The 26,116-nt window shown below is 40.2% G+C and overlaps 1 protein-coding gene across 1 annotated transcript in view; it reads left to right on the top strand.

Moving 5' to 3' along the window:
* Positions 1 to 26,116, top strand: part of SMTN (smoothelin) — a 79,785-nt gene extending 53,669 nt beyond the window's left edge. Inside the window, 10 exon segments of the mRNA XM_072149143.1 lie at positions 677 to 888; positions 12,577 to 12,729; positions 13,148 to 13,223; positions 13,493 to 13,657; positions 14,324 to 14,386; positions 14,538 to 14,598; positions 14,757 to 14,909; positions 15,388 to 15,511; positions 16,424 to 16,575; positions 25,262 to 26,116. Coding sequence (XP_072005244.1) covers positions 677 to 888; positions 12,577 to 12,729; positions 13,148 to 13,223; positions 13,493 to 13,657; positions 14,324 to 14,386; positions 14,538 to 14,598; positions 14,757 to 14,909; positions 15,388 to 15,511; positions 16,424 to 16,575; positions 25,262 to 25,412 — 1,310 coding nt within the window. The 3' untranslated portion in view covers positions 25,413 to 26,116.

The following is a 26,116-nucleotide window of genomic DNA, read 5'->3' as shown; positions in this document are numbered from 1 at the left end:
AATATGATGACTGAAATGATTGAATATATAACAAAATGAAAGAATAATCCAAGCACTGCTTTGGAATATATAATGCCAAGTGAATATTTTATTTACAAGTAAGCGATCATATTCAAATTAGTCACGTTTTGGCCAAACGTATGCCTTTGTCAAACAGATCGTAGTAGGGAACAAGTTTGGCTGGCACCGCATGCGCTCAGGTATTGACACAGCGATCCGTGTTTGACAAAGGCCTATGTTTGGCTGAAACGTCACTAATTTGAATATGATCGCTTATAAATAAATCACTTAAATAAACTATTCACTTGGCATTATATATTCCAAAGTAAGCGATCATATTCAAATTAGTGACGTTTCGACCAAACATAGGCCTTTGTCAAACACGGATCGCTGTGTCAATACCTGAGCGCATGTGGTGCCAGCCAAACTTGTTCCCTACTACGATCTGTTTGACAAAGGCCTATGTTTGGCCAAACGTCACTAATTTGAATATGATCGCTTATTTTTAAATAAAATATTCACTTGGCATTATATAGTCCAAAGGAGTGCTTGGATTATTCTTTAATTTTGAAGTATTTGGGGTGGGAACCCTAATCCTACCTAGCACCCATAAATTTCGAGGTGCAACTGCACATATCTATGGATTGAATATAAAGTTTTTCTTTTTTATTTAAAGAATTAACCCTAGGACTTACGGCCTCCCCTTTTCGAGTTGGCAGCAACGTCTCTGCAAACAGCATCAGTACAAGCAGCATCAATACAGTCAGCACAGTCGGTACAAGCAGCATCAATACAGTCGGTACAAGCAGCATCAATAAAATCAGTGGCAATAAAAGCTTTACCACCAGCAGCATCAGTGGGATCACTACAAAAAGTGCCCTTACCAAGGTAAATACTAATTGCCTATCATAAAGTGAAGCTTTATGTTCATGTTTGCTTCACTGCGCGGAGAAGCTGAGTTTGGGTCCGTCCCTATGCTTAGGCTACATTCCCACTGCCGTGAGCCCGCCGCACTGTAGCACGGCGGGCACGCGGCAGCGCGGGGAGAGGAGGTGAGCGCAGCTCACCCCCGTCCCTCTCCATAGGAAGTCATGGCGCCATAATACGGGGAAAGATAAGACATGTCCTATCTTTCCCCGGGCTACGGAGCGGTACGGTGCGCACGTGTGAAAAGATGGAGCATGCACGGTACCATATGGTGGCACAAATGTATGCGCACTGTACCTTGGCCGGATGCCATAGCCACCTATGAGGCTGTATACCCGTCGGATATTTGTCCCCACAACAGCAGTATGAAAGGTGACTAAAAGATCCCCATTCACAGTAGATATATGAGATTTGCAGTTTCTTCTGACATGTAATGTGTATGGTCAGTTTAACTTTTTGGGTTGATTTTATAGGGAATAAAAACACCTTGTGTTGATGATTGGTGTCAGCCATTTGTAATGGAGATTAGATATGCAGATGAACAAAGAGCATATATCTTTTATGATTAGACATAAGTCTATGTGAGTGATTTCTTAACTGAGGTCTAAGATTTCTGGTGTTTTAAATAACATTAATCAGTTAATACAAGAAGCCTTTATGGAACCATCTTTCTTTTTCCACTTACTATATCTCTGCTCATTCTCTCCCTCCATAATCTGCATTGCGATGTGACATTTTGTTTTGCTGAACTCCATCTTGCTAGCAATGTGGACAGAAGCTTAAAGAGGACCTGTCACCCAGAAATTTGGCACTTGGAGCTGATTACTGAAGTAAGCAGCTCCTATTGCTAAAACAAACAACGCAGTGTTAGAATGATGGCAATATTGGAAACTTCTGATAACGCTATCTAAGCTGCGCGGGGAGTACAATGTAAACGCCGGACCGCTCTCAAAGCTGTCCGGTGTATTCATGAGGGGGCGGGTTTGACGTATGATGTGCGGCAGTCGCAACCAGCCTATGGAGCAAGCGGGGCCGTTCGGGGAAGAGCCAGCGCCTCGGTCCACCCCCTCATGAATACACGGGACCGCTTTGAGAGCGGTCCGACGTTTACATTGTACTCTGCCGCAGTAGGGATGGCAGAGTAGTGAAAGCAGCTTTGTTTTCACCCAGAAATGTACAGAAAAAAACCATTCACATGTGAGAACAGCAGAAAACTACCAGGGCCAGAGTCCCCAAGGGATAACAGACTTTATCCTGAATATGGCAGCAGGGTATGGTAATGCACTTGATTTTTTTTTTTTTTTTTTTTCTTAAGCATGAGACCAGTAAACACATCATACTTGCTACAAGCATGTGGACTGCAGGTTTTGCCCCATATGCATCTATCCCGTTGATCACTGGAGGGTAGCAGAGGATGGCTAGTCTGATCCTTCACATCCTCCTGATGCCTGTATATTGGGCATTCTGATCTGGTATGGTTTAAAGTTGCAGTATCTGAGAAGGTTAAAGATCAACTTCATTATATTTTTAGGTGGTCAAGTCAAGGCAGAGCTATGTGGACAGCTTGAACATGTTTTATTTTCTGTTGGACCACACAATGGGTGTTTATTCTCATTAATCTCCGAGTGGGCGGCAATGCTCTGGCCTAAACATTTCCGTTTTTATCTCGTTAATATCTAGTTATTTATAGTTTTCTAATGTCTCTGGGTGTTTTCTCTGGAGATCTTCTAATCACAAGCAGAAACTCTTCAATGATTGTGTAGAAATAATTTCATTTAAAAAAAATCCTATACTCCAGCAGCAGAAAATGCAGTTTAAAAACAAATACTTTTTGAATATTCACTAAAGTCTCATAAAAATCAATAAGTGCATACATTGGGCACATGCCCCACACACATTTTAGGCGGTGTGGTTCTTCAGTTGTATTTACTGTAAAGGGACCCACAGGTGTCTTGGGTCTAGTCACCCGATGAGGAGGGAAGGAAAATATGTGCTGTAGCCAGTCATATCTCCTGCCCTGACAAGGGCAGTCCCGAAGACTGTGCCTGACTGATAAAACCCTGCACCCTCTGAGTTTCTGATCAAAAGAGCATCTTCAGAGGCAGCAAGGAAAACGGTGCCTTTTAAGGGGAAGCAAACCATAACATAAGCAGTGTCCAAGAACTAGATACATTGAGCATCTCCGCAATGTTTACAGTGTCCTGCGAGACCTGAGTGGTTCACACTGGTAGCATGGTATGTGTGACACAGGCTCCATGTGTATAGCAAATTGTCTCCGTCCTGGAAGGTGGCAGGACACCTCTCCAGTTCCCATGAAAGCAGTACAATCAGCTGTGTACATTCGGGGACCAGAAGTGCACCAGCCTGGCGTGTGTTCTGATCTCTGAGTGACTGATGTTGCCGTAGTGTTGACTAGCTAAGCAGCCACATTATAGCGCTCAGGACTGTCTGAAGTTAAGGTGTACCCCAAGACTTAGTAGTCCAGTAGTGTACATTGCCTCATACAAGTTGCATATCAAGTCATACTAGAGGTCAATGTATGTATATTAAACATTTTTGATGGAAATGGCCTAAACATAAGCAAAGACTGTTTTTAATGGTACTAGATAAACACATTGGCACATACAGAGGAACACATAACAGTCCACATACCTATTGACAGGGCACATAGAAAGTGACTTGCACTTGTCAATAGTGTATATACATTTGTTGTTGGTTCTGACCATGGCGGGTCACTGTGTTTAGTTGGTATATCCATCTCTGCTCTCTTTTTAGGACCTTTTGGTCCCAATGTGCCCCCTCTATTGAGTGTTGCACTAGTTCAGTGCCTACAAAATAAGGGGCTTATGGCTGACCTTGGTGAAATTGATGCACGCCTGTGGTCCGCAGCATAGCAGCTGAATGGGAACATGTAGATAGGTGAGTATAAGAGAAGGCTGTAAAAAAGTAATTGGGAAGAGTAATTCTAGAATGTCTCCTCCTGACTTTATTAACCCTCTTGTAACCAAGGGTCATTGGTGCCTGAATGTCCAGGTCAACTTTTGCAGTTTTGTTCTGTTCTCCTTTCAATGTGTTGAAGCTCTGTATGGAGCTGACGGAGATTGCAGAGTACAGCGCTCAGCAATCTCCTTCAGCTCCATAAAGATGAACTGGGCCGCTCGCTGTGGGACCAGTTGCCACGGTCATCTGGGTGTGATGGAGGTATATCGGACCCCCATTCTCATGATCCATCACGAAGTCCCTCATCGATCAGCAAGTTAGGCCTAATGTGTTTTTGTGGGAAAATCCCTTTTAAGTTTTTTAATGATCAGCAAATTTCTTTAAGCCTTTACCAAAATATTGTATATACCCGAGTATAAGCCAACCCGAATATAAGCTGAGGTACCCAATTTTCCTGCAAAAACCTGGGAAAACCTATTGTCTTGAGTATAAGTCTATAGAGCAGTGGTGGCGAACCTATGGCACTCGGAGCCCTTTCTGCGGGCACTCAGGCCATTGTCCAAGGACAGAGTTCACCTAACACTGAATCTTCAACTTATGAGATGCATCTCTTTAAAGCGACACTTTATTGGCTGTTTGGAACTGCAGGGAAAGTAAGAAGGTGTTGACAGAACTGCATTATCTTTGGAGGTCGTCCTACTGGACCCACCATTCTTCCTGGACATAGAGGCCCTGGAGAGCAGCTACAATGATAGTTTCAATTTCCCTTCCTTCTGGCAACTATATTGGTGGCCTCAGGCGGCCGGTACAATTGAAAGATGTGGAAGAACAGGTAGCAGTAAGTTACTATATAAAATTCCATGCTGGCACTTCATGGTAAATAAGTGGATCATGGATGTAGTTTGGGCACTTGATCTGTAAAAGGTTGGCCATCACTGCTATAGAGGAAAATGCATTGGTTACATTACCCCCAACCCCCCCCCCCCCTCCTCCTCTGCAGTATATAACTTCCTGGACCCCTGCCCCCCAGTATATCAGTAACCTTGAAACCCCCCTAAGTATCTAGCTAGCCCGCCCCCTGCCCTTCCATTATATAGACAACCAGCCCCTGCAGGTCCTCTTCCTGATTCCTGAACATCCAGCAGTAGCAGGTCAGTGCGCGCTGGTGGCACACAGACTATGACGTCAGCTGCATGCTTTGCTGCTAGTGCACACACATGGACCTGTTGCTGCTGGCGCGCACACTGTCAGCAAGCAGCTGACGTCAAAGTCTGTGCGCACGGATGCTTTGCTGCCAAACACACAGGAATCAAGAAGAGGACCTGCAGGGGGTGTCGAAAAGGTGAGTACTATGTTTATTTTTTATATACCTGAGAGGGGCTTTTTAAACACAAAACTTTGTGCTGCAAAACTCTGCTTATACTGGAGTATATACTGTATGTTATAAATATCAATCACCATTTCTCGGCTTCAAAGACCAAGGCAACGGGTGCATGTACTTTTTGTAAAGTCTCTTCTGTGGTTCCTTATGCTTTTTGCCTTCAGCTTTAACGGTGTCTTTTTAGGTACTACAGATATCCAATCCTGATCTGATATTAAGAGAAGTTTCTAGGTGCCACAGTTCAGGAGATATACCCGTGGGCCAGTGTCTTAACGTCTATAAATGTGCTTTCTGATCTGCGTGTGTGCTATTAGCACGCATATAGCCATATGGCAGTCACAAAGTGGTTAATCTTCCATAGTCCAGGTAGATCACCACAGGGTGGGTGTCTTAATGTAGCTTATTATGATAAATTAGTCATATGAGACATTATTAGGGGTCAATACTTTGTCTTCTGTGACTCCTCTCCAGTCATTTCTATGCAGCATTCTAAGTTCTGTTTGAGTGTAACACTTAGTCTTCTGAAATATGGAAGGTCCTTATTGTGAACCTGCTATTTTCCTACATACCAGGTTGGTGATGACTTAATCCTCGTGACTTTAATTTTTGTGAACTGAACGTGAATACTTTGCATTTACCTTAACTGAAAACTTACAGCCATATCACAGCTCTATTATAGACTTAAAACAAAACTGCAGAGGTTTTCTGGGGCCTCGGAAGTGGTTGCCAACATTGTACTATATTGACAGCTCACTGATGTCTACGAGAGTCTTCATTAAAAGGATGTTAACCCAGGAACAAACATCTGACATCCTGATGTTTCCAAGTCCAAACTTTTGGAGTTCTGTGTTCTCTCCAGGGCAGGCTCCCCCCATGTCACTGTACTGATCAGGGAAAGCCTAGTAAAAGGCAGCAGGATGCCTTTTTTGGCTTTCTCATAATAATACAACCTGTACTATGATGTTAAGTAGTAATTTATTACAGTGCGGTAGTGACTCACTACTTGGAAACAGCAGCAACTAATCTCTTTTATTAAATCTGCCAGAAACCTTCCCATATGTTTCTATAATATAAGGTCCTTCAGTAAAGGTGTAGAGAGTATGTTGCCAGAATGAAGCAAGCCTATAAATGTCCTTTTTGTTATTTAGAATAATTGCATAATTTTTGTTCCTTTGCATTAAACAGCCACAATGTTGTCAGTTCAGTTAAAGGCCTTGAGCCTTTTAGAGCTCTCTGCAAACGTTTCACCATCTGGAGCAGATTCTCATATGGAAAAAGACCTTTTTATGTATATAATTTATCGAGCTTATTGTTGCTGAGCCTGTCAAAACTCTTCACACCTAGGTATCAACATTTCACACATCACCCCAGAAGATAATCCTTGTAATGTGCCTAACCTGAAAAATCCAGCAAGGGCACAGCTAAGTATTTTAACTAGCGCCAAAGACTTGATTGTACCCCTAAAAAGATAAGAAAAACACTGCTACTTTCTTTGAGCATCAGTACTATACCAGGTCAATAGTATGTATAGTATTGCAACTCTGCTCTATTACACAGTACAACCACAAGCGCATATTTTGAATTCTTTATTTCTTTTTTTTGGTTAAACTAAACTGTACCTTTTACTTTGCCCACTAAGTTTTACAATAGACTGGCAACTGCCAAATCTTCTATTCGACGCATTTACGTAAGACAGGATGAGGATAGAAAAAATCCCCATTGGTGTGCACCAGCTCCTGATATCCACCAACCCATAGTTACTGGATCGGCACAGGACATCCCAGTGCAGGCCACTGTGTATGGCCGCCCCCATAAACATCCAATAAAAATATGTAAATTCACTGCATATCTACAACTATCTGAAAAGAACAGGTATAGAAAATTAAATCTGGTGTAGAAATATAATTCAAGTGCAACGGAAGTTGCTCCTTCACTATCACATATGTGGCTAGACCTAAATACTTATGTCCGGTAAGTAGCCCATTGCCCATAAGATAGTTTCACTGAACTAAACAGATATGCTGTCTTTAGCGCGAGTCTAGAAAATACAGTCAAATAGAAAAAGCATGAAGGGGCACTCGCCAAAAAAACTTAACCTTTATTGAATAATACAGTACATAGTGAAATGCAGAGCAAGGTGACGGCCATTTCGCGCCAACAGGTGCTTTCTCAAACCATTGAGAACCGGTCAATGATTTGAGAAAGCCAGTTGGCGCAAAACGCTTTTTCTATTGGACTGTACTCTGAGTAGAGCACCACCCAACAATACGTGGTACCCAGAACCCACTCTTCCGTTTTGTAGCCCGCTTTCCTCGTGTGGCTCTGTATGACATATATCAGTGGTGGCGAACCTATGGCACTGGTGCCAGAGGTGGCACTCGGAGCACTCCTTCTGGGCACCCAGGCCATCACCCCAGAACAGAGTTTGCAGACAGGACTCAAAAACCACCTGCAGTCCTTGGCCACACAGGATGTGCTGTGATCAGTGCTATTTTAAAGCTACACATCCTTCGCTGCCTGGGACTACAGGAGGAGCATTGAGGTGCAGACAAGGCTGCATTATTATTGGAGCTCCTGCTCTGGGCCCCCGCAATTCTTCCTGTTCAGGGGACCCTGGAAGCTACAATGATAGTCAGAATTTCTCCTCTTTCTCTTAATTGTATTGGTGTCCTCTGGATGCCAATACAATTAAAAGCTGTTGCAAAACAGGTAGCAACATGTCACTTCTTAAATTGCCATGTTGGCATTTTGCATTTGAATAAATGGGTTTGGTTGTAGTTTGGGCACTCGGTCCCTAAAAGGTTTGCCAACACTGACATAGATGGTGACTGCATCTTTTTACTGCTATTTTTCAGTCTAGGAAATGCTGTAAGTACATAGCTAGTTTCTTGGACTAAACTCCTTTGTGTGTGTAACGGGCTTAACACAGGCAAAATAAGCAATGCTACTTGAAAACCTAAGCACATAGGTGTTCTGGGAAGAGTTATTCCCAATGTGATGGAATTGCATTTCAAAATACAATTCAATTGCTACGTGTGAACATGGCCTAGAGAAAGGGTGTGTGGGCCAGCTGGGTTATTTATTAAGCCTGACTGCAATCCATCCCTGTGTAAGTCTATACTGTAATTAGTGAATTTAGTGGTCTGGGCATAGAAAATAACAGAGCAACATGGACACATTGTAGGTGCACATTGTAATTCAGTGTTGGGATAGAAGCGGTTAAACTTTCTGTTATTCCAGTTCTTGGAATAAGCGGCTTCCTGCCACCTGCTGTGCCCACATCTTTCTTCCCCTTTTGTCTGCTGCGGTATGTTATGCAAATATATTTATAGCTCTGGCCTGTAAACATTCCCCCATATCAGGATAAGAAATGGATCAGAGCAGGCCTCTAGCTGTGCCCTTGGACAGATCCACCCTGGAAACCACACCCCCATCCATCCCCACCTTCAGTGTATACCCTCTGCACTAGGTCATGTGCACATCTAGTGGTCCAGGCCATGTTTGTCTGAAGCTCCAGATATAAGCAGCATACAAAGTGTTGCCTCTGTCCAAGGTTGCCTTCTGAGAGGTCCACACTGAACTTGTCTAACCATGCCCAGTGCAGGCATTCAGGAGCTGGACAACCAGCACCCCGATTCCATGAAGAATGCAGAGCATGAATTCATGCTTTTTCAAAAGCAAGTGGCACAGCAATTGCGGGACATGGCTATGTTATTGGAACCACTGACATCGGCGGTCAATGACTTGAAGGAAGAAAACCTTCTTCTCCATTTGGAACAAGCAAAGTTGACCCGACAGGTGGAAGAGTTGACTCTTTTCCTTGGCGCTCAGGATACTTGCAATTCTGTACCTCATCCTCCAAGGTTTGCCAGCACTCGCAGATCTTCTTCTGTTCACCTCTCTAGAAGTAACAGTCTTGTAAGTCACAGGTTTTTTTTTTTTTTTTTTTTTTTTGTTTGTTTGTTTTTTTGTTTTATTTTACTGTACATGTCTAGATTCTGGTACACTAAAAGGGGTGATCAACATACTTTTTATGGTAGCTGAAGAACCACCTTGGAGTTGACATGATGTTCATAAATCTTCAGTTGCTCACATGTGTATAATTAATAATGGGATTTTCTAGAAGGTTCTTGTATCCTCTCCAGTTTTAGACATTCTTGTTTGTCTCAATAGCCTATTGGCTTCTGTATGTAGGCATGCTATTAAATTTATTGTTCATGGGATTTCGAGCAGACCGCAACTACCATACTTAGCACTCCAGGAAGCTGATGTCAGCCATACCTGCAGCTTCTGAGCTTCTGCAGAGCTTCATGTGGAACTTGTGAAGTTTCCTAGTCACAAAGGAATTGCCAGAGGAAAAAAGAATATCTAGTCTAAAAATGTAGATCCCTTTTGCCAAATATGACAATGTAGAAGACCGTATATTTGCCTATAGGTTAATTAAAATGACCAGAACAAAAGCTAAACATGGTGGTGGACACCCATGTACTGTACAGGATTAGTTAACAGTTTGTTCTGTATTTTGACCTCTTCAAATAAAATTGGCTTATGTATATTGGCCATATACATTTCTAATCTGTCTTCTGACCAATTATGTCTGCAGTTTCATATCTTGTGTGACTGGTGCATAAAACTGGCTACTACGTGACTTTTAACCTGATTATTCTGCAGATATTATGGTGTTAATTTGTTGCAGTTCTCCATTATAGCATCCAGTGAAGTGCTTTGAATTGTTCACCAACGTGCTGTGTCCTGATATAGCTATTTGGATCAGGTGCCAGCCACATTCCTGTGTGTTTGTGTGGTTCACTAGCAACTCATCCATCCAAATCCTCCATTATATACTCTGGTTTCACATCCTGCTGAGAGCTTAAACTATGGTCGTGCTCATTTTTTTCATAAGTGAAATATTATAACGCATGTGATGCAATGCGGAGCAAGTGGGAGGCATTCTCCAGCTGCCAAAAGGAGAGTTTTATTTAGACATCTTTATGTTACAGGCGCAATACATTATAGAATGGGTAGCTTGGTTAAAGGGGTTGTCCACTTTTAGCAAATGATTGATATGGTTTGTGTAAGACAGTTTTAAAGTTTTCCAGTAAACTTTCCATATCAATTTCTCATGGTTTTCTAGATCTCTGTTTGCTTACTTCCAGTGGTAAGAATCTGTCCATGGTGATGTGATGGACACGAAGGTGCATGATGCCGTTCTTATCACAAAGATCAGAGCCGCGTGATAGCGATTTCTATAGAAAACCATGAGGAATCGCTACAGAAAGTATATTTAAAAATTGTATAACTTTTCCTTACACAATATCAATTAATTGCTGAATATGGACAGTCCCTTTTCAAATGTATTGTTGCAAGTAGTGACCTGACAATCGGATGCAATATTAGGTTAAAGGTCATCTACCACCAGGATGAAGGATTTTAAATCAAGCACACTGATATACTGGTGTGTGCCCCATCTGACAAGATCTTCTATATCTTCTTTAAGCTTCTTATTTACTGTATTTTACAAAAAATTTGCAAATGAGTCTGAGGGGCTCCAGGCTCCATAGATGTTAATGGATTGTGAAGCCCATTGGGCTCATTTGCATAATCCATAAAGCCAAAAGAACAGCAGATCCCTCTAGAGCAGTGATGGCTAACCTATGGCACTGGTGCCAGAAGTGGCACTCAGAGCCCTTTCTGTGGGCACCCAGGCCATCACCAGAGAGGACTCCAGGTATCTTCCTGCAGTCCCAGACAGCCCAGGACTTGCTGTGCTCAGAGCTATATTAAAGTGACAGCTGTATCTGGGACTATTTTCTGCTTTATTTGTGTCCTCAGGGAGCTGGTATCAATGAAAACTGTGACAGAGAAGCGAGTATAAATCACAAATTACATTTCTGTGTTGGCACTTTGCCATAAATAAGTGGGTCTTTGTTGTAGTTTGGGCACTCGGTCTCTAAAAGGTTTGCCATCACTGCTCTAGAGGGTACACACACCAGTAGGTCGGTGTGCTTGGTTTACAATCCTTCATCCTGGTGGTAAATGTCCTTTAAGTTCACACATGTCCCTATTTAAGGAGAGTGATACAGAAATTAAAAACGTAATGTGCACGGAAGGTCTTGCATCCACATTCTGTTCCCCTAAGATTTTAACAGATATTCTATTACGCATTCATTTTTAACAGCATAAACAAAATGCAGACAGCTACGCCATTTTTAATTGAAAGTGTCATTGAAACAGTGAAAGGCAGATATGAATTTTGCCTCAGTTGGAACTAAGCTGCTTGGTGATCATCTAAAGTTTGTAGACTGTTATACTGATATTTGGCTCCTCCAGTGCAAAGGCTCTGAAGACACTTTGGCTAATGGATACTGCCAAAAGGAGGCCAGAATCTGTTTTGGCATCCTTTAGTATAATGAAGGCCTTGGGGTCTGTTTAAAGGGAGCCGGTCACCATGAAAATGCAGTGTAATGCACATGTCATATCGGTGTCAGGATATGGAGCAGAAGGGGCTAAGTAGATAATTTTTTTTTTTTTTTAGGATTGATGCAAGTTCTGTAGAAAGTCTTTCCAATGATAGATCTGCTTTTTCTATGCTGGGAAGTCACGAGGGTGGTTTATACACTGACCCTTATATGCCTGTCATTCACTGATCAAGCCAGTGGATGGTGGAGTCCTTGCATAAAACAGAAATATAATGCAAGGATCCCCTGTCTGGTGGCTGAACTGCAGCTGCCGGTACAGTTAATTACAGTACAGCAATGTGTACAGTCTGTGGGATTGGACCAACATAGGGGTTAGGTTTCGTGCATAGAACAAGATCATCTGCAGGCGGCCTCAAATGTTTATAATATAGTCTGATATGTTTCTAGTCCTGTTAACTTGCACTGTCTTCCCAGACTGTCGGTATCCCTTGACTATAATAGGTTTGTGTGCTGTTCCTTTTTTTATAATTTCTTTATGGACAGCAAACATTATGAATGTAAAAGTTATCTTATTAATGTCCAGAGTTCAGGAGGAAAAGGAAAACCTACTTTTTTAATTTGTTAGCAACTTCAACCAAAAAAGCTAGGACAAAAGAGACCACCACTTTCTAAGGTCCCAGTAGAAATGTTGGAGAAGCCCTATTCCACAGGTAACAGCCCTTGTAAAGGGCATCTGCCATCTCCAGAATCATTCCACAGCCCCTTTAGCTGCCCTATATGGCAGCTTTGCAGTCTGAAAACCTGCAAATAATTTTTTTAGTGGAGAAGGTTAAGCTTCATATGCTGTGGACTTCTAGGTCTATTCTATAATGGATGTCACTTGATCTAATTTGTTTTTCTGTTCCACAGGTTGAGCCAGAACCTCCACAACAGGGAAATCAGCAAATTGAGGTATTTATTCCAAGTACAACTGAAAGTGTGAAAGTGGAACAAGAGAAAAAAAGCAAGGTGACAGCTGAGGAACTGCGCACTATAGAAGACGAGGATGTTCTGGATAAAATGGTAAGACTGACGGGTTCTCTGCTTGGATCAGTACCCAACCTTAGGGTGATGCCACGTTTTGAACCCGTTTTTAAGCAGTCAAAAAATGAATCTGTTTTTACAGGTTTTACCAATTATCTTGATTGAAAATGGTCAAAAACTGATGCGTTTTTTTACTGCATGCGTTTAACGGACTGCTTAAAAACGGACCAAATATATATATAGCTATAGCGCTCCGTACCCGGGAAAAGATAGGACATGTCCTATCTTTTCCCGTAATTACGGCGCCATGCGCCATACATCCCTGTGGAGAGGGGCGGGGGTGAGCGCACTGCCGTTGCCCGCCGTGCTACGGTACTGTGTGCAACGGCAGTGTGAATGTAGCCTTAGAGTTTTGTGTGTTCTTATTCATGTTGATGTTTGTCTTAATATTATGCAGCTGGATGGCACAACAGACTTTGAAGAGCGGAGGTTAATCCGAACAGCCATGAGGGAGCTACGGCAGAGAAAGAGAGGTACTTCATGTGCTTTAACCTATTGGTGTAGACCTTCATAACAAAAACATGCAGATGTAGTTTCAAATTTTAAGATCTGTGGGTGAAATCTTTATAATACATATACATAAATTGTGTTTAAAGTCTTGTAATGCTCCCAAGTATTGCAGTACTGAACATGTGATCTCTTTACATTAAATATCTGGACTGGTCATCACCAGCCTCGGTCAAAATATAGAGGTCTTAGTAGAATGATGTCTTCAGCAATTTCCTTGTTTACTTCATATTAGAACAACGGGAGAAGGAAAGAGAACAGCGCTTACAGGAATTAAAGAGCAAGGAAAAGGAGTCTAGAATGGCCCGGAGCACAGAGACAAGTTTACGACAGACTGAAACCATGAATCACGGTTCAGCTGTTAGCACCATAACTAAAACACAGAGGTTGGTGCAGTCAAGTAAGTAAAAACTAGACAAGAGGAACCAATAATTTATGCAAATTTGAGAAAGGCCTTCATGGTGGTTGTACAGTAGGAAAGGTGAATGATTTTATTGTCTTATTTGCAAAAAGTGGCAATATTCTTGGAAAGCTGCGTCTACTCAACTAACTTCGAGTGGATACCATTAATAAATCCGCCACACATTTTCTGCTGGGGAAAAAAATGTTGTAAACATAAAATATGTCCTACATTTATGAAATACAACTGTTAATGTTCTTTTGTTAATGTTTTTTTTTTTTTTAATTTTGCTTTTGCCAAATTTAAATTCACAGAAAATGTTGTTGCATTAAAACAATATACTAAAAATGCTATGGATTTGTAAAATCTGAATTCCATGCAGGTGTTTTTTTTGTTTTTTTTAAGTAAAAATTGACTTTCGTTTTGAAGACTAAATTCATTTTCAGATTCATAAAACTCAGTCGAGGTTATGAAGTTTTCATAACTAGTGTGTGGGATTGCTGAGAGTTGGCTTCCCTACAATCCTATACTCGTGGCTTATCCAAAAGATATCCAATCTTTTTTGTTAGTGCTTGTGAGAATTCTTTATGTAAAGTAAACCACTTCTAGACTTGTGTTTGGTCTTTTTGATGCGGGATTTTCTTTCAAATATTTTGTATTGTGTAGATGATGGCAGCAAAACTTCAAGAACCACCACAGTTGAGGCCAGTTATGTAAAACGGTCGGAGAGTGAGTATATACATTTTCTCATCTTTTTTTTTGTAAATGTAAAGCATGTTCCACTGCCTGAAATCACCCATTGGCCCTTCTACTGGAGAACAAATGTCTATTTTTGCTCTCAGAACAATTTTTAACACGTTAATAATATTCATCATTTCAGCTGGCGGAACACTTGTTCAGACAAAATCTTCTTTCAGTGCTACATCTAAGAAGGTCGGCAGGTAAATATGAAATTGTCCAGAAGGAAATATTCACTCATGTATGATCTCAATAAATGTTTTTCTTTAGAGAAGTCTCTGGATAGGAGAATTTTTATATTGATTGCCATAATATAGACACATCATGAGTGTTATAAAACATGTTTTCTGTCAAATTGCAGTGTTTTTGATCGAGAGGACGATGGCATGGCTGCCATGGAAAGGAAGCAAGCAGAAAGAAAGAAAGAACTCATGAAAGCACAAAGTCTTCCTAAAACACCAGCCACACAAGCTCGGAAGGCCATGATTGAAAAGCTAGAGAAAGATAGTGGAAGGTATTGAGATTTAAAGTGGTGTTCCCACAAAGATTCATAGATCTAATTCAAACCAGTCCTTCTATTGTGTGTTTTGTTTGGCATTGGATTTGACCATGAACTCAGTTCTGACTATGGTCGGGCAGGTCGTCCTGTCCAGCAACCTGCTCTACAAACAAGATAAGCATCTTGATCTGAGGAGGGGGGTACATGACAGTGGTCTCCTTTTTTGTAGGTATTTGTGTGTGTGTATGTATGTATGTATGTATGTATGTATATATAATTTTCCATCTTTTAGAATTCCTAGTAATGGGAACTTCTTAAGTTGATGCTTTTAAACACTCCTCTGCTTAATAAAAGCTGATTAAATAACAGCATTTAAATATCTTTCTCCAAAAGCTTCTCTGAGATAATGGATCCAAAGTACTCAATGGCTTCTTGTTTACCCATAAAGGTGGACATCTACTTCTTAAATCCATAGTCATTTTTTCTTTTGCAGCCCATCAAATCCAGCTTTTTCCAAAGTTGCTACCCCTCGCTCTGGAGGATTTGGTGTACCTAATGCTAACAGTATCAAGCAGATGTTGTTAGACTGGTGCAAAGCAAAAACTAGAGGTTATGAGGTAAGTGTTTGGGTTAAATTTGCAGAACTTGTACATTGCATTATAATAATAATCGCTTGTACCATACAGTACAGTATTTAGAAGGGAGCACTGCTTTTAATTTACATGTTGTTCATGAAGATGGTCATATACACAAACTTCCAAGCTCCTTGGGTGCCTAACTATAATGAATAACTAAAAAAACTGAGCCTTCTGTTTGAGGTATAACTTGCCTGTTTCCTTTAAGAAAACTTGATTAATAGGGAGAGATTTCACTGCTTCTTGGACAGTTTTCTGTTCAGGAATTGGCAAAAATAGCAATGTAAGCATGGAGGGAGCATAGAGGGCTTTCCTGCTCCGTTCAGTGTTCTTCTAAAAAACTTTTGTTTGCTGATTTTTTTTTTTTTTTTTTTTTTTTTTTACGCAAAACTACACCAGGTCGGACCTAGCATAGTTTTGCGTACCAGCCGCTCTGCCCGCTGGAAGCAGGCCTGAGCCTCTTGATGTAACAGGCGCGACAATGGAGGGCATGGCCACAATAATATGATAAATCTACCTCTTAGTCCTATTTGATGATAGAAGTCTCCACTAGTCCGTAGTTCTGTCCCTTATTGAAACCATGATTACTGTATGGGAACTTGGTCCTAGAGTCAGTAACCCATTGTATTATGAATTGTTTTTCAGACACAAGGGTGACATTGTTATCAGTGAGACCACATATTGCCCATCTGCCAATGATATATAAGTGTTAGAGTTTTATAGGTCACTACTACCAACTTGTCTGATCTGTATTCAGCTATAAATGGTGAACTGCTGAAATGTACAAAAGGTTTCTGTATACCATATACCTTTCTTTTGTATCTACTAAACAATCTCCCCCTCCCCCTTTTGGAGTGTTAACAAAGCTATCTTTTGGCATATATTCTGTTCCAGCATGTGGACATCCAGAACTTTTCTTCCAGCTGGAGTGATGGAATGGCATTTTGTGCCTTGGTCCATAATTTCTTCCCTGAGGCATTTGACTACAACCAGCTCAGTCCACAGAACAGGAGACAGAATTTTGACTTGGCATTCTCCGCTGCAGAGTACGTATTCTATATTTTAATTATGTTCTCTATTTTGGCATCTGCTGGTTATTGTGGATCTAAAATTTGGACTTTAATATTGCAACACTTACATTAATATATGCTCCTAGTATATTTAGGAAAGGTGCTGTTTATGTTAATGTACATTTTTAAAATCAAACTCCACTCATATACTTTCGTTAGCATTTTTTAGTTTTTCTTTCTCTCCTCCTTTAGTTTCCAGAATGCTTATTTATATGGATATTCGTTGGTTCAACAAGGCATGTTCACCTAATGCACAAAGTATATGCAACGTATGCATTTATCAGCACACATTTCTAAAACATACACGTGTGTGTGTGTGTGTACCTCTAAGTAATATGCCTAATTGAACACCCATACAATACTTTACCCACACCCATATATCTAATGTCATTCAGAAAGGGTTTCCATACATTAAACTGATGCGCACATGGATTTGGTAGTTAGGTAATTGTTGGCAGATTAATTAGTCGATGTGTTGCTAACATGTACAGTATAAGTGGGTCAAGCGATATAATACAATGGGTTGCAAAAGTATTCATGCCCATTGAACCATTTCTAATTTTTTTTCTTACAGCCACCAAAATGTTCCATCCGGATGTATTCATTCTCCCTTCGGGCGCGTTCACATGCATTTTCAAATGTAATACAACAGCAGAAAAGAGATTTGCCTCATTACATTGCTGTTAACACATGCGTTTTGTAAACGCAATGTTAAAAAGGTTAACAAACACATACGTTAATGCAGTGTAAACACACTGTTAACAGCACATCTCCTTCTCAGCTATTGTATTGCGTTTGAAAATGCTTTTGTTAACACCACGTGTGAATGCTCCCTTAGGAGTCACCTCATTAGTAAATCCAGTTCATCTGTATTTTATTAATTCTTAATATTACTACACGTAAGGGCCTTAGATGTTTGTTGGGAATCCTTCTGACATATATTTATTACGGAGGGAAAAAAATACATGATGTGGACATAACTTTTATTTTATGGCTGTAATGTTTTAAAATTGAGAAAAATGTCAAGAGATATGAATATTTAGCAAACCCTCTGTATATACACATATTTAGTAAAATCACAACATCAAGTAAAATCACATATTTAGTAAAATCACAACTGGCAGTGTGTACTGGAGTGGAGGTTAAACTGACAATTATTCTCTGTATTTGTGCAGATTTGCAGACGTTTGCATATATCTCTCAATGATAGCAGTATAGGAGCTTGTACTTGGATCTATTATGTGTCTTTCTGCCATGAAGAGCTTCTTTTTAATTTTGGGCTGTAACATGTCTTGTTTTTCTTTTTCTCTGTGTAAATGATTGACCTAAATACCTTATTTATCTTGATTAACCTGCTTTTATTTCCGCTATTTATGAAACTTTTTCCACTTTTGTTTTTCTATTTTTGGGGGCTGTTGATACAGAACATGCATCTAAATATTGTGCTTCCCTTTCGTCTTCTATCCAATCTGGAGTAATAACACTAATATGTGGATTGCACTGGATTTGTCATTTCTAAATTTGGGGAAAGTATGTGATTGCCTTGGGTGGTAAATAATATGCATAGTAGTGGCACTATTCTCTCCATTTCTCCCATGTTGGCTTAGCTCATTCTCTGCTTTGTGACGGCTTGTTTGAGTAAATTAATCGCTTTTTCTCACTACTTTTACAGCTTTTAAGACGGCACAATGCATGCGTAGTGGTGTCATGCACTACATTTACATTATTCTGCCTTACAATTATTGTGTACATTTTATGCTGTTTTGTTGTGTATATCCTAATGTCGATTACTTGTTTTGTATAGAAAACCTATTATTATTTAAGTACCCTTTCCTGTTGCTAAATAGAATCTGTTATTATTAGGTTTTACTATATTATCCAAATATGCAGATTTATCTCCTGTAGCTTATAGTTCTCACCAAGATCAGACTTTCACAGTGACCCTCACTACATGTGAAGACTACTAGGCAGCATAACCAGGGTATAATGCATTCTGAACAGAGGTTATGGCCAAGCTAGATATTCATCCCATCACTCAGCTCTTGTATCCACTGGCTTGTCACAGCCATGTAGGGCTAATCTCAATCCAGGATTCTTTGTGTTTCCTAGTAAGGAGAAATGTGAGATGCCAAACAGATACAGCAGTGCTTCCTTTATCAGACATTCAAAAGATTTATATGTTTTCACTGGGGAAGTGTCCCAGTCGTCAAGTAGCTGGTAAAAGCATACATGCTAAATTTTTAGTTCATATATGCATATAATTTGGGGCCAGTACACATTTGATCCCCAGAAGATTTATACAGATTATATTTTAAAATAACTGAAATCTAATTGCCTGACTTTTGAGCCTCAAATGAACTGAACTCCATCTCACAGATACATAGGTATTGCCTTGTATACAATTATAGTTCAGGTTTTTCATAATAAAGTCCTAACATTTAATCATTAAAATCTTGGCCCCTCAAGAAATGTAAAACCTACCGGATGAATTGGCTTAAAGTGGTATTCCTCTTTCAGCAAATATATATTATTTGTATGATGAAAAGTTTTATACAATTTTCCAAAATACATTCTGTATCAATTATTCGGGATTTTTCCACTTCCACTGGATAGAAATCTGTTCATTGTCATGTGATGCCACACAGGTGCATGAGCTGGTTATATCACACCGCTCTGATCACTCTCGGTGATGTAAAGAGCCGTGCACCTGTGTGACTTCACATGACCATAGACAGATTTCTTTCCATTGGAAGTAAACTTGAATGCTTTCTTTAGCAGGACAGCAAGCGGAGATCTGGAAAATCATGAGGAATTGATACAGAACGTATATTGGAAAATTGTAGAAGCTTTCATTGTACAAACAATAACATTAATTTGATGAAATGGGAACATCCCTTTAACGTTTGGATAAATCTATGGAAAGTTGGCTCTTTCAATGCAACTTCTAGAGTTGCATTGAGAGGTTTTTCAGTGTCCTGTACACACACAACTTGTGCTTCATCTACTCAGATTCGTTACAGAATCTGTGTCACTTAACTCTTTGGCTTTTTGCACCTCACATGGATTGTTTCCCCATTCTGCCATCTCTCCACCAGCTAGAGTCACACCCCATGTAATTGTCCAAGATCTGTCTGTTACCCCATTTGAGTTTTCATGTATGTTTTTCCCCCCATCCATGCACCCCAGTTCTTGGACACGCACAGCATGGGTATGTTCATGGTAATGGCACAGAATGTTTCAACCACTCATGAATGTCTCTCTTGTCTCTCCTTTTTTTTTCTTTCTTTTCTCCACACTGGGCTGTGTTCACTGGTTCCCTTCTGTCTTTCCACCTCTCCTCGTCCGTTCACCCCTAGGAATCACGCTGACTGTCCGCAATTGCTAGACGCAGAGGATATGGTCCGCATGCGAGAACCGGACTGGAAATGTGTTTACACGTACATCCAGGAGTTCTACCGCTGCCTGGTGCAGAAGGGGATGGTAAAAACCAAAAAGTCCTAGGACTTTTTCCCGGCATAGAAACAATGGTGAGAATGAACTTCACAGTTCCTGACAAGGTGTCCGTGAGCTGTGTGTACTTTATATCTCAGAATGTGTGTATTATGTATACTGCTGATAAATGGAAGGTGAAAGCTGTTCAGTGCTTAGCGTGTTAAGACCCTCTTCTCCTCTTAAAGAATACAACTGGGGTACTTGGTTTCACACTTATCTTGTGGATTATCTTCTACTTTATTTATTAGTTTTTCCACAGAAACTATTCTTGTTACATCTAAGAGAAGATATTCATTAAAAGGATGACTTATCACTCGCTGCTCGGTGGGATCAAACTGCTGGGGCCCCCATTGATCATTGCATGGGGTCCCGTTCTTACTGCATCAATGGAGAATTAGCCCACTTAAAGATGTTGCTCTATTAAGTTATCGGGTAACTGCTGCATTTAGCCAAGACCACATCTTGGCTATTTCTTATAGGGAGTCACAGTAAAGTGTACCTATTCTACATGTGGCTCTATTCATACAGGCAAAATGGATGGTAACTTTCATGATTGCAGCTGGACCAGTACTATGAAGCAGAGCTGCAAACTGGGTTTTATACATTTGAGGACATCCTTAAATAGGTGCTGGCACTGACTTAACAAATAAAACCTACATCCAATGAGCTAATGGTTCTGCTACTTTTCACTTGAATTGCACCTTATCTGCAGTGACTGGCCACAGAAAAGCTGTGCTTATGGCCACATACCGAGTTGTGACAGCTGCAGAGAGGCTGAAGCCACCAGTTGGATCTAGATAAGAGGCAAAATTTTATAAGCCCAGTAATAAACATATTGCATAACCTAAACATATGTATAAACATATGTATAAACAGGTGAAGTAAAACGCAAGAGCATAATCTGATGCAGCCTAGCATGGAGCCCATTCACAAAAGCCAAACCAGGAGGGCATAAGGCAAAGTCTGCAAGGATTTATCGGCATCAAACTAGCAACAACCTGTCCCACACCAGGTTCCTTATAGAGGATGCCAGGTCTCGCTTTCAATAGGCAGTAGTTGGGATGTCACACCAGCGGTCCCAGATTTCCCCAAAGTTAGTTTCATAGTAACTGCCATGCTATCTTTAAAAAGACCCCATGTGAGGATCAAAATGTAGTATTTCTAGTTTCTGATCACATTTGCCAAAATCCAATCATACAGTCTACAATTCTAACAAATAGAAAAGGGGAAAATCAAATCAACTATAAAAGCTGTAGTAGACTAGGGCTTGTCCCTGTATATGTGGCTGCTGAGGTCATCAATTTCTCCATCATGATCATTTAAAAGAAACCTACCATCTCAGATCCTACCTATTAAGGTAGATGCTGTGGCAGGTTCAACTAATTGGAGCCCTTTTTAGGGCTAATCCTTGAGTGGCATGTAAGTTTATAAATCCTTTAATCATCTAGTATTCAAATATCTGAAAGGGACTACTGGTGCGTGGAGTAGCCAGAGCTTGAAGCTACACGGCACGACTACTCCATGCCCCAGTAGCCTCTATGGATCCTCCTACTACGAGATCTCCAGCGCGCAGCTCCTGGTAGTTGCATGCACTCGTCTGTGCGCTCTGCATAGATTATCTATGCAGAGCTGGCGGCTGCGCGTACTTGGCTGAGAAGCCGGAGCTGAAGATCTTGTAGTAGTAGTAGGAGGTTTCAAAGGGGCTACTAGGGCGTGGAGTAGCCGCGCCATGTAGCTTCAGCTCCGACTACTCCACACCCCAGTAGCCCCTTTCAGATATTTGCATATTAGGTGATTAAAAGATTTATAAAGTTACAGGCCACTCAAGGATTAGCCCTAAAAAAGTGCTCCCATGTCATTCATTAGTTGAACCTGCCACCAGATCCTTAATAGGTAGATCTGAGATGGTAGATTTCCTTTAAGCCTCGCCACTTCTGCTCAGAATGGGGGTGACACTCGTGGAATGGAGCATTGGAGGTTGGTGAGTAACCTCTTTTGTGGTTTATGGTTACTTTGATTTAAGAGACATCATAAGTGCCATTAGAATGCTATTTTAATTTAACATTGTAACTTTCCTCTCACAATCAGTTAGAAAAATAAATGTATAATATAAATGAGATGTGTGAAGTGGTGTAGAAGGGAGCACTTTCTTCTCTTGTCATCCCGCAGAACTCAGCATATCATTTCAGAATCCATCAGATAATGTTCACACAGGGAGAGTGTTAATCTTGGAGACCAGGCATGCACTTATATGGTGTGAAGAAAGGGGAAACTTGCTGTAGATACATAAATAAAATGATGGGAAATATGAAACCCTTAATACGTTTATGTACCTTAGCAAAGGGGCCTCTGCTGCTGGGTACATGTGCCACCATATGTTTTGTATCATACTCCTATACATGTAAATAGAGCTGCTTGGAGTATAAGAGTCAGGGACCTGCATTGATTACTCATTTATGTGTGAGATGGACATACTGATTTTAGTATTATTAGTTTCCATTCACCATAGTGACAATAAAAAATGCATTTTTGCTTCTTTGGGGCCAGTTCACCGCTCATTCATCATCAAAAAAAAACAATAGATCTACTCCTGCTTGTTATATACGACCACAGCACAATAATAGATGTGAAAATATGATGAAATAATTGAGTTAATGGACATCTGCCTCCAGGATCAAGGAATGTAAACCCAGCACACTGACATACTGGTGTGTGCCCCCTCAGGTAGCATCTGCTCTTCTTTAAGATTCTTGTGCCTTTGTTTTTTTTTAGAGAAAAAAATATGCAAATGAGCAAGGGGCTCCATAGCTTCCTTTTTATGTAACAAACAGGGCATAAGAAGCTAAAAGAAGAGCAGGTCCTGCCAAAGGGGGCACACACAGTCAGTGAGTGTACTTTGTTTACAATCCTTTAACCTGGTGGTAGATGTTCTTTAACCATCATCGTGGTGCAGATGATATGCATTATGGTTTGTTAGACATCTTTCAATATGGTTTGCATACTATAAATATAAGCAGTGAGTGTCACCCAACAAATGAGGGCATAAACGGCTTGTGTAATAATGCCATAACACGGGATAGGTCCTATAGAGCAAGAGACACTTTGAATAGATGCTTTCCACTGCATACGAGAAACGATGATTCAAGGTGGACAAATGAGTCCAGCACTAGAGGGAAATATTTAACCTTTTATTTTTTTTCTTCAAACCATATAAATAAAAACCATGTATTCATGCTGAAGTTTCTATCTTCCAATCATTAAAAAAAAAAAAAACTAATGTACCCCTATACATACTTGACCATACGGATGGATTAAAATCTTGTTGTGGATTGTATAAACAAACAAAATATGTGAACCTTGCATTAGATAAACAATTATAATGCTTGGAGTCCAGTTCATTAATATTCTTGAATTTTGAAAGCTGCAATTACCAATTATGAGGGATACTAGTTATAGTTATCAGTAATATCATTCTGACTACAGTAGTCATTGGTAACTGGGTGTGTATTTTACTGTGGGTTTTTAGTGGGAACCCTCCATGCATCTTGAGATAATCTGGCAGCAGATTTTGCCCTCAAGTAGGGTATAAAATGTCCTTTTGTAGAATTCCTTCCTAGATCTCATCTTCTCTTTCAGTTCACATCAGGCTTTAGGTTCTGTGAGCTATAAAACTGGAGCTCACAGAACTACAAGCCTAATGCCTAATGAAAGAATTGAGTCTAACTTTTGTCATATTAAAAGAACAGAAAATAGGTGAGGTGCCACTCTAGGCCTCTAAACTTGACTCCTCTCTGGCAAAATATGGCTCTTCTCTGCTCATTTTCACATGGCTTTGGAGGAATTTTTTTTTTCACATGTGAAGTCTTCCCTGTTTACATAAGAGGAAATCCTAGAAAGCACATTTCATAGAATACCTTTTAACCCCTTGATGACTGACAACTATTATGTAGCATGTCATACAAGCTGGGTGATTGTTGGATATTGTCTTTGATCGCCACTCCCCATGACGTTGTCGGGGAGTGACAATCTGTTGCCATGACAGCCTAGAGTCTTTATAAGACCCCAGGACCTGCTATTGCTGAAGATCTGTAACCGTGTGGCACACTTTAAGAGATCTGTAGCAAATTCTCCATACACTGTGATACAGTAGTTAAAGTACCCTAGAGGGTCTAAACAATTTTTTTTTTTTTTAAAAGTAAATAAAAAACAAAAAAAACATTAAAACAAAAAACACAAAGTTCAAATTGTTCTCTAGAACTATATAACAATATGAAAATGAGCAAATCATAAACATGTTATCACCATGTCCTAAAAATCTTGAGCTATGAAAATACAAAATGGTTATTCCCAGCATTTAACCCTGTAACGGAAAAAAATGTCTGAAAGGCCCTTTTTTGCCACTTCGCATCACAATAAAAATGTAACAAAAGGTGAAACAGTCCTCCAAATGGTAGCAATGAAAATGTCAGCTCATCTTGCCTAAAGATGACACCTTAAAAGTTTTGTGCCTGAAGATGACAAAAGGAAGACTTTTTTTTTTTTTGTACGGAATGTTAAAAAAACAATAAAACTTCTATTACTTTTGTGTAGGTATGATCACAGGGATACCAAATTCACACATGTCATTTGGAGCGCACAGTGAAAGCTGTAAAACAGAGACCACTAGAAAATGGCGTGTATTTTTTTTTTTTTTTTAATTTCATCAGTTTGGATTTTTTTCCCACTTACTAGTACATGACATTGAATAATAATACAATGACTATGAAGTATGACTTGTTACGCAGAAAACATGCCCTCACATGGCTCCATGTACGGAAAAATAAAAAGTTCATTTTTGAAGGTGGAAACGTAAAAAAGGGCCAAGTTGTTAAGGAGTTGAAGCTTATTTGTATAAATTTCTGTAGCACAAGTCAATGTGTCTGTTGTTTATTTCTTAAAATTAGAATTATGCCTTGTAGAATGCATTTTGATTAATGCAGGATCATGTATCGGGCTGTTTTAGAACATAATGTGCAGCTCTGAGAAGATGTAATTTGCATGTTTATAAAATGACTGCAGTCAATCAGTGTAAAATGTGGCTGTATCCAAAACATTTTGCTTATGAATGTCTTAAAATTCATGTTCATCTTCGCTTCTTTTTATTGTCTCAATAAAATGTTTCCCCTCACAGATATCTTGTGGACTGTGTCCCCCTGGTGGAGGTTGAGGACATGATGATCATGGGGAAGAAGCCAGACTCCAAGTGCGTTTTTACCTACGTCCAGTCCTTGTACAACCACCTGAGGCGGCATGAAATGCGTCTACGCAAGAATGAATTTTAATAAAGCCCTTTTATCCCCTTGAATTCTCCTGGCACAGCACCAGCACTATGCGGCAAACGCCACTGCAGTACTGCACATCTTCACAGTTAACCCCAAGATTGCTAAAGGGACACGTCATCACGTCATGGGGGTTACATTGTGCTTCCAACTTGTTAAATGGAGTGACGGACTGTACATTTGACTCTGCTTCCTCCCTACTTTGACCGGAGCTTTGTAGTGTGTTGCAGTGCAATGCATTGTGACTCTTTGGTCACCCTAAACTGCTGTGCTAGTGGGATGTAGTCACTGCCTTAAATACCTAATCCTCCCCTACCCCACAGAATTAATATATTTAGATAGTATTATAAAATAGCATTGGGTAAGCGCTAGGCCATTACTTCATCACAGTCATAAGCTTCAAACAGTCGTTGAACTGATTTATCTCCGACATTCATTGGCTCTCAATGCTGTATATATTTTAAGCACGGCTAGAACAGCACTCAGATATAGTGTAATTGCCCAAACTACTCTGAGGTTTATCCATTACTGAGAAAAGTGCAGCTTTCCAGTGGGTTTTCATTGACGGGTGACCTGTACACCTAATCCTGATTTTTATCCCAGAATGTTTGCCTTAACATGAATGCATAACCTTAATACTTGCAAATATTAAGTATTAATGCTACATAGGACAGTTGAGATCACACTGCCCTTTCAATACTCTTCCC

Source organism: Engystomops pustulosus, chromosome 1 (genome assembly GCF_040894005.1).
Source record: "Engystomops pustulosus chromosome 1, aEngPut4.maternal, whole genome shotgun sequence".
Taxonomy (NCBI): Eukaryota; Metazoa; Chordata; class Amphibia; order Anura; family Leptodactylidae; genus Engystomops; species Engystomops pustulosus.
The sequence above is the reverse complement of the archived record's forward strand: the minus strand, read 5'-3'. Positions and strand labels throughout refer to the sequence as shown.